This window comes from Propithecus coquereli, unplaced genomic scaffold (genome assembly GCF_000956105.1).
Source record: "Propithecus coquereli isolate 6110/MARCELLA unplaced genomic scaffold, Pcoq_1.0 Scaffold86, whole genome shotgun sequence".
Lineage (NCBI taxonomy): Eukaryota > Metazoa > Chordata > Mammalia > Primates > Indriidae > Propithecus > Propithecus coquereli.
In genome coordinates, this window is record NW_012154840.1 from 3,059,033 (window position 1) to 3,078,651 (window position 19,619).

The 19,619-nt window shown below is 39.3% G+C and overlaps 1 protein-coding gene across 1 annotated transcript; it reads right to left on the minus strand.

The window, feature by feature from the left end:
* Window positions 1-13,628: 13,628 nt before the first annotated feature.
* LOC105826184 (toll-like receptor 13) lies at window positions 13,629-16,494 on the minus strand. Its single transcript, XM_012664114.1, has one exon. The coding sequence runs from the start codon at window positions 16,479-16,481 to the stop codon at window positions 13,629-13,631; it is 2,853 nt and encodes a 950-aa protein (XP_012519568.1). The 5' UTR covers window positions 16,482-16,494.
* Between the last annotated feature and the right edge of the window lie 3,125 nt (window positions 16,495-19,619).

Genomic DNA, 19,619 nt, shown 5'->3' on the forward strand with positions numbered 1-19,619 from the left:
CAAAGGGGGCAGTTGTGCTGTGAGTTTTTTCTTTAAAGCGGCAATTATGTGCTCTGAGTTTATTCCTCTTCTTTTCTGTTTGATAGTTTATCCCTCTCTGTTAGCTACTTTATTATCAAGGCCACTCTATCAGTAGTTGACCAATAATTTATATTGGTGCCAAGTTGACCCCAGAATGACATGGGTTTGAACTGCACAGGCCCACTTACATATGGATTTTCTTCCACCTCTGCCACCCCTGAGACAGCAAGAGCAACCCTCCCTCTTCCTCCTCCTCAGCCTACTCAATATGAAGACAATGAGGATAAGGACCTTTATGATGATCCACTTCCGCTTAATGAATAGTAAATATATTTTCTCTTCCTTATAATTTTCTTAATAACATTTTCTTTTCCCTAGCTTACTTCATTGTAACAATGCAATATATAATACATATAACATGCAGAATATGTGTTAATCAATTGTTATTTATTATTATTATTGGTAAGGCATCTGGTCGACAATAGGCTGCTATTAGATATGTTTAGGGGGAGTTAAAAGTTACACATGGATTTTTGACTGTGCAGGGGGTCAGTGCCCCTAAACTCCATGCTGTTCAAGGGTCAACCGTATTCTGATTACAGAAGCAATACTTGCTAATGTGGTGGATTAATCTTTGGAGATAATAGTTTATGCTATTTTTCAAGGATAGCTAATGGATTATAAGTTTATTTTTTCTTTCTACCACTTATGGAAGGATACCAAAGCCTTTGTAGGTGAACGTCTACGCTCTGTGCTTTAGGAGCCACTCTTGAAGAAAACCCTCCATGAATTGAATCTCAACTATTAGGATCACTAAGGATTTAACACATTGACTGCCATGTGAGTTGTATTTAACTCAAGCTAATTTTAAGCCTGGGGCCTTTTTACTTTTCAAAAAATGGAATTTTATATAGGATTCTTCAACTTGCATTTTTATCTACTACTAATATAATAACACATTGTAGTTATTATTCCATGATAGTTCATATAGACTTACCCTGTTATTATATCACTCCTTTGGATAGATGTACTATAGTTTGGGCTGTTCTCAGTTTTTATGCTACTACAAAAAATGCTGCAATGAACTGCCTGGTATATACCTTATTTCATTAAATCCTCAAAACCATGGATTATAAAATACACCATTATTTTACGTGTCTGTAAGAAAGAAAAAACACTGCCAATTAAATAATTGCATAGTAATTTTTATGATAGTTTTGAATGAATCAGTTATACCAGCCTCTTTGTGCTTTGAATTTTTTGGTATTTTTACCTTGTATGAGATATTTGGGAATTTCTTCTGCCTTCAGTTGCATCACTTAGCTGTGATTAGCAATGCTTTTGCGTGTATCTCCATAACAATATGTCAAACAGCTTCATCTACTTATGGAATCTTCCTTTCTTAAGCCACATAAAGTTACTTCCTTGTTTCCAAGAATATATGGAATTGTACTTATGGCTCCAAGCACAAATATTTGTTTCACTAATACTAAATTTGTCCCCCTCTCTCTCCTCTGTTTCTGTGCTTTTCTTTATACATTGTAACTTTTCACTTTTTATTTCAGTGTTGAAACAGTGTGACAAAAGACATTTTAAATGGAATTGGAACTCAACATATGCAGTATAAACAATGCATGTGAAAAGGCATGCATGTTACAATCAATAAAATGTGGCATATTTCATTTCATGTGAGTTCTTAGCCAACTATTTTCTCAGGGCAAATTCCTTGAAGTTGGTCAAAGGATATGTGCTTTTAAATTTTTAGTAGACAGGGTCTAATTGCTCTCCAGAAAGGTATCAGATTATATTCCCTCCAACAGTCGTAAGAAAGTCTGTATTTACACATTATAACCCATTCTAGGTATTGTCAATCTTTTCTTATCTTTGCCAATCTAATGAGAGAAAATATTTATTGTCGTAATTTTTTTAAGCCTCCCTAGTAGCTGGGACCACCACACCCAGCTAATTTTTTGTTTTAATTTTTCACAGAGACAGTGTCTCACTATGTTGCCCACTCTGGTCTGGAACTCCTGACTTCAAGTGGGTCTCCCACCCTGGCCTCCCAAAGTGCTGTGATTACAGGCATGAGCCACCACATCTGGCTTATTGTTGTAATTTTTAATTTATTTAATTATTAGTGAACCTGGGCAGCATCTTTTCATAAGTATACTGAAGTTCTATATCCTCTTCTGTGAATTTTTTTTTCATACTCTTTGTCCCTTTTTCTATTGTGGCATTCATTGGCAAGAAGCCCTTATTTATTAAGTGTTTCAGTCATATGTTGCAAGTGCTTTTCCTCGTTCATTTTTGTCTTTTAATTTTGTTTTATGATGAGTTATTGTTTTGACATACAGAAATTTTAAGTTTTGTCTTTTCTTTTTAAAATTAATTTTTAAAGTGATAAATAAAAATGTATATATTTATTGTGGATAACATGATGTTTTGAAATATGCATACATGCTAATAACTAATGTATGAATTATCTCAATACTTATTTTTTGTGGTGAGAACACTTAAAATCTACTCTCTTAGCAAGTTTCAAGAATACAATACATTGTTATCCACTGTATTCACCACAGTTGTACAATAGTTGTCTTGAATTTATTCTGCCTATCTACTGAAATTTTGTACGCTTTGACCAACATCTCCCTCAACCTCACCTCACCTCCTACCCTGGCTTCAGTCCCTGTTAACCACCATTCTACTCTCTGCTTCCATGAGTTCAACTTTTTTAGACATGTAAGTGAGATCATACAGTATTTGTCTTTCTGTGCCTGGCTTATTTCACCTAAAATCATGTCCTCCAGGTTCATCCGGGTTGTTGAAAATGACAGGATTTCACCCCTTTTTGAGGCTGAATAGTATTCCATTATGTATATGTACCACATTTTCTTTATCCATTCATCCAGAGATGGATAATTAGGTTGATTCTGTTTCTTGGCTATGATGAATAGTGCCATAACAAACATGGGAGTGTAGATATCTCTTTGACACACTAATTTCATTTCTTTTGGATATATACCCAGTTTTGGAGTTGCTAGATCATATGGTAGTTCTATTCTTTAATTTTTTGAGGAACCACCATACTGTTTTCCATAATGGCTGTACTAATTTATTTATATGTTTTATAGTTTCTGCATTTGTCTTATGCTTAGAAAGGCCTTTCCCAACATGCTCCAAGAAAATGTAAATATCTACCTGTATTCTCTTCTGGTGCTTTTATTTGTTTTACATTTAAATCTTTAATCCATTTATATAAAGTTACTTCTGAAAAAGTGTCAAGGATTTTTATTTTTATTTATTTTTATTATTTTTTTAATTTAATTTTTTTGAGACAGGGTCAAACAAAGCACAATAAATCCTGGATGACAGCCCATCTGTTTAGAGTATGGTTTACTGAATATTTTTTAATTATTTATTTGAGACGGAGTCTTGCTCTGTCACCTAGTCTGGAGGGCAGTAGTGTAATCATAGGTCACTGTAACCTCAAACTCCTGGGCTTGAGTGATCCTCCCATCTCAGCCTCCTGAGTAGTTAGGACTAGGCATGTGCTACCATGCCTGGCTAAATTTTTTTATTTTTTGTAGAGACAGTATCTCCCTATGTTGCCCAGGCTGGTCTTGAACTCCTGGGCTCAAGTGATGCTCCCACCTTGGCCCCCCAAAGTGCTGAGATTATAGGCCTGAGCCACCATGCTGGCCTGTCAAGAATTTTTAAATAGTTTTAATAACATATTTTCCTGGAATTATTTTCATTTGAAGTCACAAAAACATGGCAAAAATTCAGCAACTATGCAACACAATGTTGTATTGGGGTCAAGATCAATATAAATAATCCCATAATTTATTTTAAAATATCAATACAAGAGCATCTTTCTATATTTACCTTTAGAGAGGTTTCCACCATTAATTTAGTTTAAGCACCTTAGAGTAATGAACAAAATGTTCTGATGACAGATGACAAAATCATCTGCCTCAAGACTAAAATCCAAGTACCATGAGCTCCAGGATCAATGGCAGAGCTGCCACCGTATCAGGTTCCATCTAAGTCCTTTACAGCCTCTAAGCACAACTCCATTCACACACATTTGCTGAATTCACAGCAGGTCCTGTAGTAATTCAGCATGTATCACAGACTCATTGTATATCTACAAATCTTTAAGCATGACCGCTTGGGAACAAAAGAGCTAAACATAGAGGGAGAAAATATATCACTTTAGATGGCAAGATTTTAGTGAGCTAGGTGAATACAAAGATGAAAGAAATGATATGAAGGTATTTATGCTTTGTAAGAAGTTATTGTGTCATCTAAATATTTATGCACTAACAATTTCTGAGAGTTCAATTTGCATCTATGGCTATGAAGAGGCTATTTTAAAAGATATCTATATTTTTAAAAATCTTGAATCAATTCAGAATATTTATGTAAGGTCTATATATTTTTTTTTAATTTAGAATTCCTGTTTTTTTCACTTAACATCTCACATAAAAGCATTTTTCACATTATTGCATATTCTTCATAAACATACTTTTTCATGACTATAATATATTCCGTCATGTAGATGAACCATAATCCACTCAACAATTTCTCTCCAAAGTAGACATTTGACTTGTTTTCTGAAAGGTGGCCTTACTAATAACCCATCTAACAGAGGGAAGTAAACTATCAAACAGAAAGTAAGGGAAAAAATTCACAACAACACTATCCTTTGTTTTAATTAAAATACCTGTGGCCTAACTTGTTATCTCTAAGAGTTCTTTCTAAGCCTTGAAGAGCCCTAAGGAAACAGTAGGGGTATGAGCTCCCTGCTCCAGCTCTCTGCCTCAGTTTCTAACAAAAAAAACAGATTTCAAGGATTCAGATAACCCAGCCTCACAGAGAAAAGGAAAAAAATAAATAAAGAACAGCTTCGCTGCCACTTCTATTATCAGTCTGCTGAACCAGAGAAAAGAAAAAAGCCATTTTTACCATTTAAAATCACCAAACACCAAGCCACCAAGCCACCAAAGCACTGGCCTCAACACCCGGCACTTCCTTCCTCTGTATGCTGTGGCCATTCCCTCCTTCTCTCTCTTTCTCTATCTCTATCTCTTTCTTTCTTTCCTGGGAAAATAAACTTTGTACTTCTTTCTATCCTAAACTCTGTGAGAGAATTCTTTCTCTAATCCATGCTGTGAGCTCCTCGTGAGGTCCCCACCCTAACATTTTCAACAAGTTATAGTACCATTTTAAAAAAGGCTGTACGGAACTCCTATGTGTGTAAAACTTTCTGTATTCAAGCTATTTCCATAAAATAGATTTCTAGAGGTAGAATTACTAGATACAAATGTATGCTATATATGTAGAATTGTCTCACCAGCAATGTTCGAGAGTACCCATTTCCTTATTTCCTTATTTCCATGGAGGATTTCGGGGGTGAGGACCACACACCTTCAGTTTATTAAAAACAGGCGAAAGTTAAGTCTTGGCTCACCACTTCTTTCTAGCCCTTTTGTAACAGTGGAACAGAAGCTTAACATAACTAGCTCCATTTTGCTTCCGGCCCCCTGTCGTAATATCCTTTAGGTTAAAAGTTTCTGCTTATCTCTGCATGTAGGCTAGAAACAAGGTGATGACTAACTCCTGAGGAGATAAGAAAAGTATACAAACAAGCAACAATGCTGTGTTAAACATTTTTAGGAAAATCGTGATCTTCATCCTCTGAAGTTAACTGACCCAAGAGCAAAGATATTTTGCAGCCTCCCCAGACACTCACTGCCCCAGATGTCTGCAATCCTCAGTTATCTCTTGCAACCCAACCCCCGACTTCCCCTTCCCTGAAGATAAAAAGGAGCCTAAAATGCATACTAATTTAAGACAGTTCTTTGGGACATTAGCCCACCATCTCCTTAGTTTGCTGGCTCTCTAAGTAAAAGTTGCTTTCCTTGCCCCAACATCTTACCTCTCAACTTACTGGCTGTCCTACGTCAAGTGGTATGAGCTTGAACTCGTTTAAACTTTCTCTACTGCTGCCTACACACACACACACACACACACACACACACACACGTCCCCAGGGTCTGCTGTGCTGCCTCCTGATCACCCAGGGTGGTGCCCCACCCCAGCCAGCCTTCCCTGGAAAAGTTGGCATTTCAGACCTTTCCCTCCCTGTCCCAAATTCAAAACCCAACATCCCTGCATCCTTTCCTCTCAGCCTACCCTGGCTGGCAGGTCAATCTCATAGATGTGAATATTAGGCCAAAAAATGCCCCAGCAAAAGATATCCAAATCAAATTGCTGGTACCTATCAATATTACTTTATTTGGAAAAAAGTCTTTACAAATGTTGATTAAGGATCCTGACATGAGGCAAAAGTCCTGGATTTTCTGAGCAGACCCTAGACACCAAAACACACGTCCTTAATAACAGAGGCACACTGGAAGATTAGATACACAGAAGAGGAGAAGGCCAAGTGAAGATGGAGGCAGAGATTGGAGTGATGTGGCCACGAGCTCAGGAATGCCAGCAGCCACCAGAAGCTGGAAGAGGTAAGGCAGGGATCCTCCCCTAGAGCCTCCAAAGGCAGCATGGCCCTGCCGACACCTTGATTTTGGACTTCTGGCCTCCAGAACTGTGAGAGAATAAATTTCTAAATTTAAGCCATGATGTTTGTGGTAATTTGTTACAGCAGCCACAGGAAACCGGTAACAATGTGTCAGCCTGCTCTCTCAGTTAACACTGGGCTGCTAGGCTGCATGTTAGGATAGTACCATGGGGAAAATAACAGTGTGATTCATTAAGTAACCACCAGGTGGCAGCGGCAGTGCTGTGCAGAGGATGGCAAGGAAGCCGGTTCTGCTCTGAATACTTCAGGTTCTCCCTCCCCACTTAGAGCTCTCCTTTTCCTCTCATCCCTCTCTAACCCACTGAACCCGAATCTGCTTTCTTCCCCTGAAAAGCAGCAGGCTTGGGCCTTGGACATTTCGCTGGTAGTTTAGATTATAGAAATCAGGTTGGTTATGTCAGGAGGCGGTAAGTGAGGAAATGAAAATCTGTCTATTAGTACTCTATAAGGCTTTCAATACCGTCCAATTTGTGACCTTTGCGGGGAAACGACACAGGTCTCCCTTTAGGGATGTCCTTAGAAAATGGTGAAGTGGACAAAGCTGGCAGCCTCTGTATTTCTATAATAGCTGCCTCTCTTCAGTAAGCCCATCCTCAAATGCCCAATGCTCCCAAACAGCCTAGAAGAAGCTATTATAATTATCCCAGTTTTGCGAATGGGAAAACTGAGGTTTAGAGAGGTTGAGTAACAGGGTTATAGTTCTTTATTGGTGGCACTAACCCTCAAACCCTGGTCATCTGATGACTATTGCCACGCTAACACCTTGGTGCGACTTGGCCTCTGGCCATCTTTCCCTTCTCTAATTAATTCAGCATTGACTGTATCACTCTTTTGACATTTTAACCACACATTGTCTGGCATTTTAATTATCTTTTTACATAGCTATATGTTAGCTTATCCTAATTAGATAGCAAACTCCATTAAGCTAGGAACCATACCTTAGCCACGTTTGTAGCCCATCCAGAACCTGGCATTGAGCCTAAAAGTTATAGCTTTTCACTAAATGCTTGTTAACATTTCTGATCTTGGGAATCAGTTCCTCTAGTTAGAACCCCTGTCTGTGTCACTATATTTAATGATTTCAATTTGGAAAGATTCCCTTGAGAACTTTATTTGAAAACTACAAAATTATCAGGGCTGGACTTAGAGTTTCCATAATCCACAATAGCATTATCCCATTTCCTGCTCACTTAAGTAAGCCCTAACATTTGTGACTAGATCCCAAATGCTGTAGGCCTCCTATAATAGGTTTAAATTCCTCCTGGAGGCACAATATGGTAAAGTCAAAGATAATTGTATTAAGTGGCATTGTTGAGTCAGTGTCATCTTCTTGATTTACAGACAAACTATTACAGTAGCAGTGTCCAGACACGTCTACAAACCTGTGTGTATATTAATAGTTCCTGAGTTAACATGTCCTCTATTCTCACGTTTGTATCTACATTTTCTTAGGCTAATTCAAGCTCACTCAAGTTGCTGTTTTAAATGAACACATATGTATCTTCCAGAGCCTTTATTTATTTATTTATTTATTATTTATTTAGAGATAGTTTTTCGCTCTGTCGCCCAGGCTGGAGTGCAGTGGCACAATCATAGCTCACTGCAGCCTCAAACTCCTGGGCTCAAGCGATCCTCCTGCCTCAGCCTACCAAGCACCTGAAGCTGTGCCACCATACTTGGCTAATTTCTTTTTTTTTTTTTACTTTTTTTGTAGATATAGGGTTTTGCTATATTGCCCAAACTGGTCTCGAACTCCTGGCCTCAAGTGATTCCTGCCTCAGCTTCCCAAAGTGCTGTGAGCCACCATGCCTGGCCGACCTCTATTTTTTTTTTTTTACCTCAACAATTAGACTGAACATTATTTTAGAAATAATAATTAAATCTACCCAATGATGAAGATCCCTTCTGGGAGTCTATGAATGTATATTTTCATGCTTAGAAATATATCCTCACTCTATTCTCTTGTATCTCATAATTCATAGCTTATGTCTATTTTGCTCTCATAATTTATTCTGATTTCACTGTACCTATATGTTATTCTTGGATTTTTAAATGGGCTTTAGGAAAAAGCAACATAGTATTGATCTAACTTCATATTTATTGGTAGAATGATTAGAATACATTGGTTTAATGGATTACCCATCATAGAGGTATCAAATGAGATCACAGGCATGAAAGTGCTTTGAAAACGGTCATAAACTATACACATGTAAAATTATATTATTGTTACAGTTATTTTTTAAAGAAATATCACAGGAAGAGAAATCCAAAGAATATTTAATGATTAAATTTTCATCACTGATCATCAGAGAAATGCAAATTAAAACCATAATGAGATAACACCTTACCCCAGTCAGAAGGGCCTTTATTAAAAAGTCAAAAGGCCGGGCGCGGTGGCTCACGCCTGTAATCCTAGCACTCTGGGAGGCCGAGGCGGGAGGATCGCTGAAGGTCAGGAGTTCGAGACCAGCCTGAGCAAGAGAGAGACCCCCATCTCTACTAAAAATAGAAAGAAATTATCTGGACAACTAAAAATATATATACAGAGAGAGAGAAAAAATTAGCCACACATGGTGGCGCATGCCTGTAGTCCCAGCTACTTGGGAGGCTGAGGCAGGAGGATCGCTTGAGCCCAGGAGTTGGAGGTTGCTGTGAGCTGGGCTGACGCCACGGCACTCACTCTAGCCAGAGCAACAGAGCCAGACTCTGTCTCAAAAAAAAAAAAAAAAATAGAAAAAGTCAAAAAACAATAGATGTTGGCACGGATGCAATGAAAAGGGAATGCTTATATAGTGTTGGTGGAAATGCAAATTAGTGCAACCTCTGTGGTAAACAGTATGGAGATTTGTCAAAGAACTAAAAGTAGACCTACCATTTGATCCAGCAATCCCACTACTAGGGATCTACCCAAAGGAAAAGAAATCATTAATCGAAAAGACACTTGCACACTTATAACTTTGACTCAAACAGTACAAAAGCAATTTATGTAACGAAAATGTTTGTACCCCCATGATATTCTGAAATTTTAAAAAAAAGACACTTGCAATCATATGTTTATTGCAGCACAATCCACAACTGCAAAGATATGGAATCAGTCTAAGTGCCCATCAGCTGATGAGTGGATAGAGAAAATGTGGTATATTTTCTTTAGAAAATGTGGACTACTAGTCAGCCATAAAAAAGAATGAAATCATGTCTTTTGCAGCAACTTGGATGGAGCTGAAGGCCATTATCCTAAGTGAAGTAATTCAGGAAGGGAAAAGCAAATACCACATGTCCTCGCTTGTAAGTGGAAGCTAAGCTGTGGGTATGCAGGGACATACAGAGTGGAATAATGGACATTGGAGACTCAGAAGCAGGGAGAGGGAGTGGGGTGAGAGATGAAAAATTACCTATTGGGTACAATGTGCACTATTTGAGTAATGAGTACACTGAAAGCCCAGACATCACCACTATACAATTCCTCCATCTAACCAAAATCCGCTTGTACCCCTAAATCTATTGAAACTTTTTAAAAAGAATATTTGATGATTCAATTCAATCTTGACCACTGTGTGTGTCCCCTAAAAGGAGTTAATATTTGAGGGAAGGAGAACCTTCTCAGAGCTTCCTCAGTGTAGGTAATTGCTTAACTCAGTGCTTCTCAAACTTTAATGTGCAAAGGAATCACCGGGGGATCTTATTAACAGGCAGATTCTGGTTCAGTAGGTCTGGGGTGGGCCTGAGACTCTGAATTTCTGACAAGCTCCTGGGTGATGCTGATGCTGCCCATCTGTGGACCACACTGTGAGTGACAAGGAATCATTTTGGTTCTGCCTTTTAATGCCAATCACTAATCTTATTATTAAGAGCAAATGTGTGGTTACAAGGAAACATACTCAGTTAAGTGGAGACATTACTCCTTTTCCACAAATGTAGAAGTGACACTGAAACTCTGGTTTGAAAGATGAGCTTGAACATCATTGAGGTGGGCCTCATATAAATAATTCTTAACAGAAAGGTTTCTATCCCTTATTTTCAGTATTCACAAGAAAGAAAATTTCAGTTCCTTTTAATAAATTAAGCTTAATATATAATATTTCTACCCTTACTGGCAGGAAAATTTCTCTTTTTCTCATCTAAATTTTTTTTTCTGTTACAATTTAACTCTCTTGTTACTTCAGATTGGTTGCTAGAGAAATTAAGTACATAATCATTTCCAAGTATCTTTTCTTTTTTCATTAAAGCCCAATGGCTTCATTAAAAAATGCCTGGAGTTCTAGTAATTTAGTCTATGAAATGAATTTCGCTATATCCCAGCTAAGTAAATATTTGATACATATAAAGACATAATGCAAACTACTTGTATAATGGGTATGCCTTGAATTATAGCCCCGATCCCTTCCAAGACTAAAACAACAAGAATGGCAACAGCATCATTTTCTCTTTGATAGTGGTGGTATTTTCTTTTTTAATACCAATTCCACTTCTTTTCTTAGATGACCTCAGAGGCTGGGGAGATAATTTCGTTTAAGAAAATATTCGTCAGTTTACTGGATTGACATGTTCCTTGGGGAAATCTCCACTGGTTTCCTATCTGGAGATTTAAGTTCCAAGGGGAAAAGCTGATATTCCCCTGGCTGATAATCACAAGCAGAGCTATATCTCCATGACTGTGTGACCAGTGCCCTCACACAGAGCTCTGTACTCAGAAGGTCCCCATGCTTGGTTTAATGCTCTGCCATCTCTGTCTTGAAATTCTGAATAATTTTCGAACAAGTGGCCCCCACATTTGCATTTTACACTGAGCCCCACAATTTATGTAGCTGGTCCCACGTACGTGGATGAACGCACTGTTCATCTGGTTTCCTAGAACGTGCATATAAAATTTAGTCTCTGTTCCAGCAGTATTACCTTATTATTTCTAAAACCAAACCAGTTCAAATTATTAATTATTCACCTCTCCTACCAAGAAAGACTAGACACATGTGCACCTGTGTGCACTTTTCTACTAGGCCACACTCATCACCCTCTTCATGCCCTTGTGTCCCTCACATCACACACTGTAGTTTCAAGGAATCCTAGACTGCCATTGATGGCCATGCTGCCAAGTGATCTTAGTCTTCTCATCATTTTCACTTATTAATTTCATGACAGGATAATTTATAGAGATGTTTATGTTTTGTTTTCCCTGCTGTGGAAGAATCAGTCAGAATGAGAAGAGGATTTACCTCCCCTCATCCAAAAGGAATGGGTTCTCATGCAGGCTGAGGTTGTTTGAATACAACCTCTCTTCCTGTCTTAGTTCATTGTGGAGATCATGCCAGGTGTGCAGGGAAAGGAGCGAAGAGAGCAACTGGGGAGATGGTGGCTAAAGCAGCCAGAGAGGTGAAGATTACCCAAGACAAGGAAAGGAACAGAGGTCTGCAGTTGCCTTGAGTGGTGGGCACCCAAGATATACTCCCTCCTCAGTAACATGACAGGACTTCAGGAAAGAAGGGCTGTGTCCACTTTCAGCAAAAATCAGTGCCAATCATTGCCCAGAAGCAGCAGAGCCCTCAGTCTCCAAGGATCCAGCTTGGACAATGGGCATACAAGTGGTAATCAATGTGGACCAAAGACTGGAGAAACTGCCCCAATTTTTTTCTTTATATAAGAATACTAGAGGCTAGGTGGTGAAGTTGGGGAACCCACTAATAACTGATATTGAATTTCCCACTAGTCTAACAGAACAGGGACTCAAAATCAGATTATCATTTGATTTAAAGAAAATTAAGTAATGTGATCTTTCTTGCATGTCCCATGTAGTAGTTGCAAATTATTTACTGCTGCAATATTGAACCCACAAACACCCAGCTAACGAGTCACAAATTTCCCACACAAATGCCCTTAGATTTTTTTTTGCCAACGAAAGTCCTATCTAAAACATGTCCACCTCTTTTTATAAAGGGGAACCATTGATGTTACAAAAAGGGCTATTGAAGTAAACATCTTGTTACCCCAACTGATAAAAATTCTGCTCTTCGGGGTCTTTTCCTCAACAAAATCCTCCCATAACCTTAGAGGTAAGGGGAAAACTAGAGAAGGATACCAGCAACAAAAGACAAACCCTTCCTAGAGAGACAATCAGAAAAAGGCAGTGTTAGTACCCTGCTACTCCCACTATAAGCCAGTCTTCTCTAGGATCCTATGGTCCCTCTTACTATCGGAATTTGTAGCACATTTCCCATGTAAAATTCCTTCCTACAAGAATTTTTAGCACTTTTGCCTAATGTCAGAGCCATGGCCCCTATACTGAACATTGCTTCCAATAGGTTTGCATCTGGTGCCTAAAGCATACAGCCACTGTCTACGTCTCTGTCTTAAGATGGCTCCCAAAACTGCTCTCCCTATGAAGGCTGTTTTTTCCCAGCTGGATGATAGTTTCTATGACCATCATTGCTCTCCTAGGTCATTAAGGCTGCTTCCCACTAAGTAAATTGCTGTATCCAAATTAGGGCTCTTCTAGCTCTTGCACTCTCACTTAGAGGAAAATCGGACCTCTGGAGTCTTATGCCCTAAAGGAGAATACAACAGAATCCTAACAGTTTTAGTTGTTTGTTTGTTTATTTTACTTTTACTGAACCCTATACGTGGTGTTTCAGTTGTTACAGGTTCTTAGAAGGGATACAGTTCTATCTATCTTGACAGGAACTGGTTTGGATAAAGTAGCTGAGCAATGTTCTCAAGCACATATGAGGGCCTTCCTGGTCTTTCAGGTGACTGGTGTTCCAAGCCCTCCTCTTAATAAAACAAGTGTTCCTTCCAGATATCTACTCCTCTAATAGGGGACCTTGTTTCTGAAGCTTCCTGAAGGAGCCCCCTTCACTCTTCCAGTTGCCTGATGGATGTTATCCAAATGGTCCTGGGTCTTATGGTCATGAGAAACCCGCGCCCTTCTCCCTGCACAGCAGGTACATTTAGTCACGCTATTAGCCTACACAGATCTTGAGCAACATTATACTGTTGGACACAAGACTTCCAGTCACTCAACCACAATTAGCTGCGCATTGTCTTTCTCCACAGTTTTGTTGCCCAATGCGTTTCTAATACGAGCCCAGAAGAGTGGCCTCTCGTGGGCACTGTCTGGCCAAGTTATAAATGTCTGCCTATTCACAAGTTTCCTGAGTCGGTGGTAGCTGGATAGCTTATAGTTCGGGATCTCTTCCAAGAATATCAGGATAATAACATCCTCATGCTCATAGAACATTTTTATGCTGGCTAGCTGTACTTCAAGCCGACACCATTCACTGTGCAGATAGTGGTTACTGACCACACACAAAGTTTTCCGGCTGGTGTTTATGGCATTCTGGATGTTCTCAAAGATGTCCACACCTGGTTCAAAGTCCCGGTGGTGAAGACAGAGCTTAAAGGTGGGATGGCCACCTTCTTCTAGGGCTGGAACAAGCTGTTCATACACCCATTGCTCATCAGTGGCAGTGAAAGAGACAAAGGCATCATAGGTAAACTCCTTCTCTGTCCTGTGCCATTTGGCTAGATACCAGGCTCTAAGTATGTAGAGCCCATACCATAGAGATGGAGTCATCTTGGCAGTGACCCAAGAGAAGACCATAGTTGTGAGGACCAGACTGAAGGAACAGAAAAAGCAGACCCTCCCCAGGTCAAAATTACACATAGCATCATCAAAATCTATCAACAAACTCTGGGTATTTGGCTGCTGACAGGGGTAGCTCTGAAGATAGGGGATATGGACATTTACTGTGTTTGTTGACCAGTTCTTGAACCATACATTGTCACAGTTGCACTCAAGTTTGTTCCCATAGAGATCAAAGTACTTCAAAGACTTCAGATTCTCCAGATCACTTTGATTAATGAATTTTAGGTTGTTGAATCTTAAAGAGAAGATCTGAAGGCTTTCTAAGCCCGAGAACATGCCAGGAGTCAGTGATTCCAAGTTGTTATTTTCAAGGCGTAAAATTTTTAGCCTTTTGAGTTTTTGAAATAAGGAATTATTTAAACTGAGACTTCGGTCTCCAGCTTTTGTTCCTGAGATATCCAATTTTGTCAGATTAATCAGGGGGTCAAACTGGAGGTGGTCCAGGAATACTGCAGGATTTTTTCCTAGGAGTAGAACCTGCAAGCTATTCAGCCCTTGGAAGAAGTTGGTTGGAACAACCTGAATCCCATGTATTTGTCCTTCTAAGTTGAGTTGTTTCAAAGATTTGAGGTTAATAAATGGAGGAAATAGCAAGGTCCTAGTGGTTTCATATGTAATTCTGTTAACACTGAGATCCAAAACTTCCAGATTTTCAAGGCCCAAGAAAATGTCTGCATGAAGACCAAACAAGCTATTGTATGCCAGGTCAAGATTATATAGAGTAGTGAGGCCAGAAAATGCATTCTTCTCTATAGCTTTCAGGCGATTCTGGGAGAAAATCAGAACCTGGAGCTTCTTCAGAGATTGAAAGGTTCTACACTTCAGAGTCCGAATATTATTGTCTCTAAGGTCTAAGAGTTCTAAATTTGGAAACTGAGCAAAGGAGTGTCTGTCAATTGTCACTATCCAGCACCCAGCCAAGTTGAGCTCTTTCAATGAATACAGCCCATTGAAGGCCATGTTATTGAGTTCTGTGATGGGATTTCTAGAGAGAATGAGAGATTGTAGGCACCTCAATGGTGAAAATGCAAAATCTGGAAAGCTTTTCAACTTGTTGTTGCTCAGGTCTAGGGCTGTCAAGTTTTGGAGGGAACTCCAAGTCCTGTTGCTGACAAAGGAAAGTTGGCACTTGTTTAGTTTCAGCCTTTGGAGGCTGGGCATAGTGTCAAACTCACTGTTATTGAGGTGAACCAGATCACTGCTTTGGCTCAGGTCAAGGGACAAAAGCCTAGTGCAGTTGGCAAGGTGCTTTATGCCCCTTGCATCAGTGGGATTTTTCCGAAAAACCAAAACCTCTAGTGTGGGTAAGTTTCTGAGGAGGTGACACATTGTGCCCAAGTTTAAGTGACCACCTCTAAGCTCCCTGTTACTGAGGTCCATTTCCCTCAGATTCTGCAGGTGTTTGGCTAGAAGCATCTCCAGTTTTACCAATGTTCCACTCAAATTTAAACTCCTAAGTTGGGGCAGAGTTTCCAGATACACATTATGGATGACTTGATGGCTATTCCGTGAGACATCCAGAGTGGTCAGATTCGGCAGTGACAGTGCAGAGAAATTTAATTCTGTTAGATTGTTCCCCTGCAGGATCAGATGGGTCAGGGAGACCAATGACCTGGGACTGTGGTTCAAGGAGATGATTCTGTTATTAGTAAGATCAAGGTATTCCAGGCATGGAAGATGCTGGACTGCTTCAAGAATATTGGAAAAATTGGTAATAAAGTTTCGAGATAGGCTTAAATGTTTCAATTTGACAAGAGGGACAAAGGAAGTTTTGTGGATATAGGTAATTAGATTGTGGCTTAGGAGCAAGGTCTCCAAGTTAGACAGGCCCTCAAAGGAGTTGTTTACACTTTGAATCTTATTTTCTACTAAATTCAAAAAGGTCAGGTTTTCAAGTCCCCAAAAGGCTCCGTCATCAATCTTCCAAATAGAATTCCATTCCAGTCGCAAGTCTACCAGAGCATACAAACTAGTGAAGCTATGGGCAGGAAGGACCTGAATTTGGTTCTGTGTCAAGTTTAGGTGTGTGGTGTATCCAGGGATGTCAATAATGGCATCTGTCAAGTTGGTGATCTTCTTCCGAATGCAGAACACATGGTGAATGTCCAATTCATACTGCGTGCACTTTCTGAACCCATATGTCTCTGCCAAAGATAACAGAGAAAGCCCAATTAAAATAAGCCAGAGCTGTTGAGGAGGCTGGAAATTCTCTGAGCCCATCTTGTCAGCCCCAGGCCTCAGAGTTACAATAAGAAAAAAAATCCCTTCGCATGTTTGATGCTCATGTTTGAAGGAATGGTCTTTCCATTTTGACTTCCCTGCAAAGAAAAGAGAAAGTGTTTTAGTTTAAATTTCTCCCTCCTAATAAATATTTCATAGCTCCTTCAAGGAAACTAAAAAGTTTTGCTGGGCCGGGAGTGGTGGCTTATGCCTATAATCCCAGTACTTTGGGAGGCCGAGGCGGGAGGATTGCTTGAGCCCAAGAGTTCAGAACCAGTTGGGACAACATAACAAGACCGTCTCTACACAAAAAATAAAAAAATTAGCCAGGCGTGGTGGTACACCTGTAGTCCCAGATACTTGGGGGGTTGGAGGAAGAGGATTGCTTGGGCCCAGGAATTTGCAGTTGTAGTGACCTATGATTGTACCACTGGGCAACAGAGCAAGACCCTGTCTTGATAGATGATAGATAGATAAATAGATAGATAGATAGATAGATAGATAGATAGATAGATAACTTGGCCCAAAGGTAACTTCCAAAACAAATCCATTTCCAAAGCATTATGTGTATCAGCAAAGACTGCTCTTTTTTTTTGCCTACAACCAACATTGTCAGCACATGGAGGCAGAGAAGGCAATTGCATACTTGATTTAATTTAAGAGAGTTAAGAGTTCCACAACCCTCTTGTCACTCTTGCACAATAAAATATCTCCCTTGTTGTTTGGGCTGACACCTGAAATTCCACCATTAGAGAAGCATGTGGGAGAGTCTATGAATCTCAATTTCATTAAAAGATAATCATCCATAGTAGGGACAAAAAAAATTAAGGTTTATAGGTCACCTCTACCTTAATGTGAATAAATACAGGAATCCTTGATTTAAAGCCACTCATTTCACCACAATTTGCATGTACATCTCCCAGGCAATTATAACTGTTATCAGTATATGGCAATACAGAATATGTAATTAGGTTAGTTAAAAGCAAGCAGAAAAAATACAACTACAATAAACTTAGATCTGTCAGTCTCCTTTCTGATGTGTGCTGCCCAAGGTTTCCCCAGCCTTGCTTCCCAGTTTCAACCTGTTCCCCCAGCTACTTGCGGTGATATAGTGAAAAGAGTACCAGCTCGAATAGACCAGGGCTCCAATCCCGTGTCCTTTCACAAGTTATTTAACCTCTCTGTACCTGATTCCTTATCTATACAATGGGATAATGATACCTACTCCCTCATAGTGTCGTGATGATTCAACAAGACAACTTAAAATGCCCAGCTTGTGCCTGCTACACTGCGAAGCCCAATAAAAGGTTATTCTCTTCTTTCCCCCTTAACTGTAGACCGACACCAGCACACCATCTTTGTGTGGATCTTCTAGCCCTTGTCTCAAGAGCACTGGTAGCCACAGAGGAAGGAGAGAAACAGTATAGTTGAGTTGGGTTGTTTTCTTTCCTTTGTATATATTTTCATATGCATACAAAGATATATAATATATTTTCTAGCATTTTTTATAATTCTAGGGATCACAGAACAAATATCCATTACAGAAATTGATAATATATATATATATATAAATGTATGTGCTATAAAAGAAAAATCTGAGGCACAATAAAAGTTCAAAGAGTTTATTTGAATAAGAAGCAATTTAGAACACCAGACAGAAAGAAGTTTAGTGTTGCAAAGAAAAGATGTACTGGGAAAATGTGACAGCAAAATAAAGAAATTACTTGATTGGTTTGCAATTTAAAAATTGCCTTTTCTTAAGTACCTTGTTGGAAAGTCCCTAGTCACATAATCATATTAGTTAGCTGCTTATGATTGGCTGAAGTTAAGTTTTATTTCTGTCTAACATAAGCATTTATCAGAAATGACCCAAGTTAAATTTGCTTATGTTTGAAATTTAAGCAAGATTTAGGTTACTTATGAGGCTTAGCTGGTTTTGTCTTCTCAGAGATTCTTCAGGCCTAGTCTTCATTTTAATTTACTTTAACAACGTATATCCCCTAAAAAATGTAAATTTCTTGGATGGGTACATTTATAATCAAGGCAGTATTACATTGAATAAAATCACAAAATGTGACTTCGAAAAGCTTTTATAAATAGTGTAAGCCACTTCCTGTAGTCTGTAATATTAAGACTCTTGAGAGTAGTGCACAAGAGGGCCCATCTACTTACAACATCAGCAACTTGGTATTATCCACTTTTATAATTTTTGTGATTCTGGTGGTATTAAAGTGATATCTCACTTTTTTTCTTCTTCTTTCCCCTTTTCTTTTCGGTCCTCTCTCCCTCTTCTGACATGTCACTGGAGACTGTGTTATGAGTTTGCAAACAGCTGGACTGTCAGGCTGCTTTTTTTCCCAGATGTTCCTCCTTTGCCTTCCCTTCCCCTCTTCTCCCCCACCCCTTTCTTTCCTTCATTCTTTCCTTGAAGCATTAAGCACTATTTGGAAGAGAGAGAGGAGAGAGAGAGAGAGAAAATGAACATACACAAAAGAGAGCAAAAAGAAAAGAGAAGGAAACATGACACATGATGTGAGCTGGTGATACATGAAGGTGGGGGAGGGAGAGGTAACCATTTTGCCTGTGCTGAACCAAGGAAGGAATGGGGGAGCAGGAAGAAGAGGAAGGGAAAAGGGGGGGAATCAGAAGAAACATTGAAGGCAGAGGGGAGAAGGGACCTAGAGACAACTTAATACAACTTGAGACAAGACAGCTTGGCCAGTGAGGTACTGCGATGTGATATCTGAATATTTGTGATTTGGAGAATATTTCCATATATTTGGTAGTCATCTGAACTTTTCTTTCAGTGATCTGCTTATTTTTTTTTGTTTATTTATTATTCCAGAGTTTTGTGAGAGTACAAACATTGTAGTTACACTTTATGTCTTTGCCTCGCCCAAAGGCATGCCCTTCCCTCCCTTTAGAGCTCCTCGTGTCCTTTAGTTGTAGATTCGCTCCCCCATCCCCCTAATCCCTAGAGAGTATTTCTGCCATGTGATCAACCAGGTGTTGATCAGTTAGTACCAATTTGATGGTGAATACAAATGGATCCCGTTCTTCTGCTCTTGTGGTGCCCCACTTTGGATAATGGGCTCAAGTTTAATCCAGGAAAGTATAAGAGGTGCTAGATCACTGTCG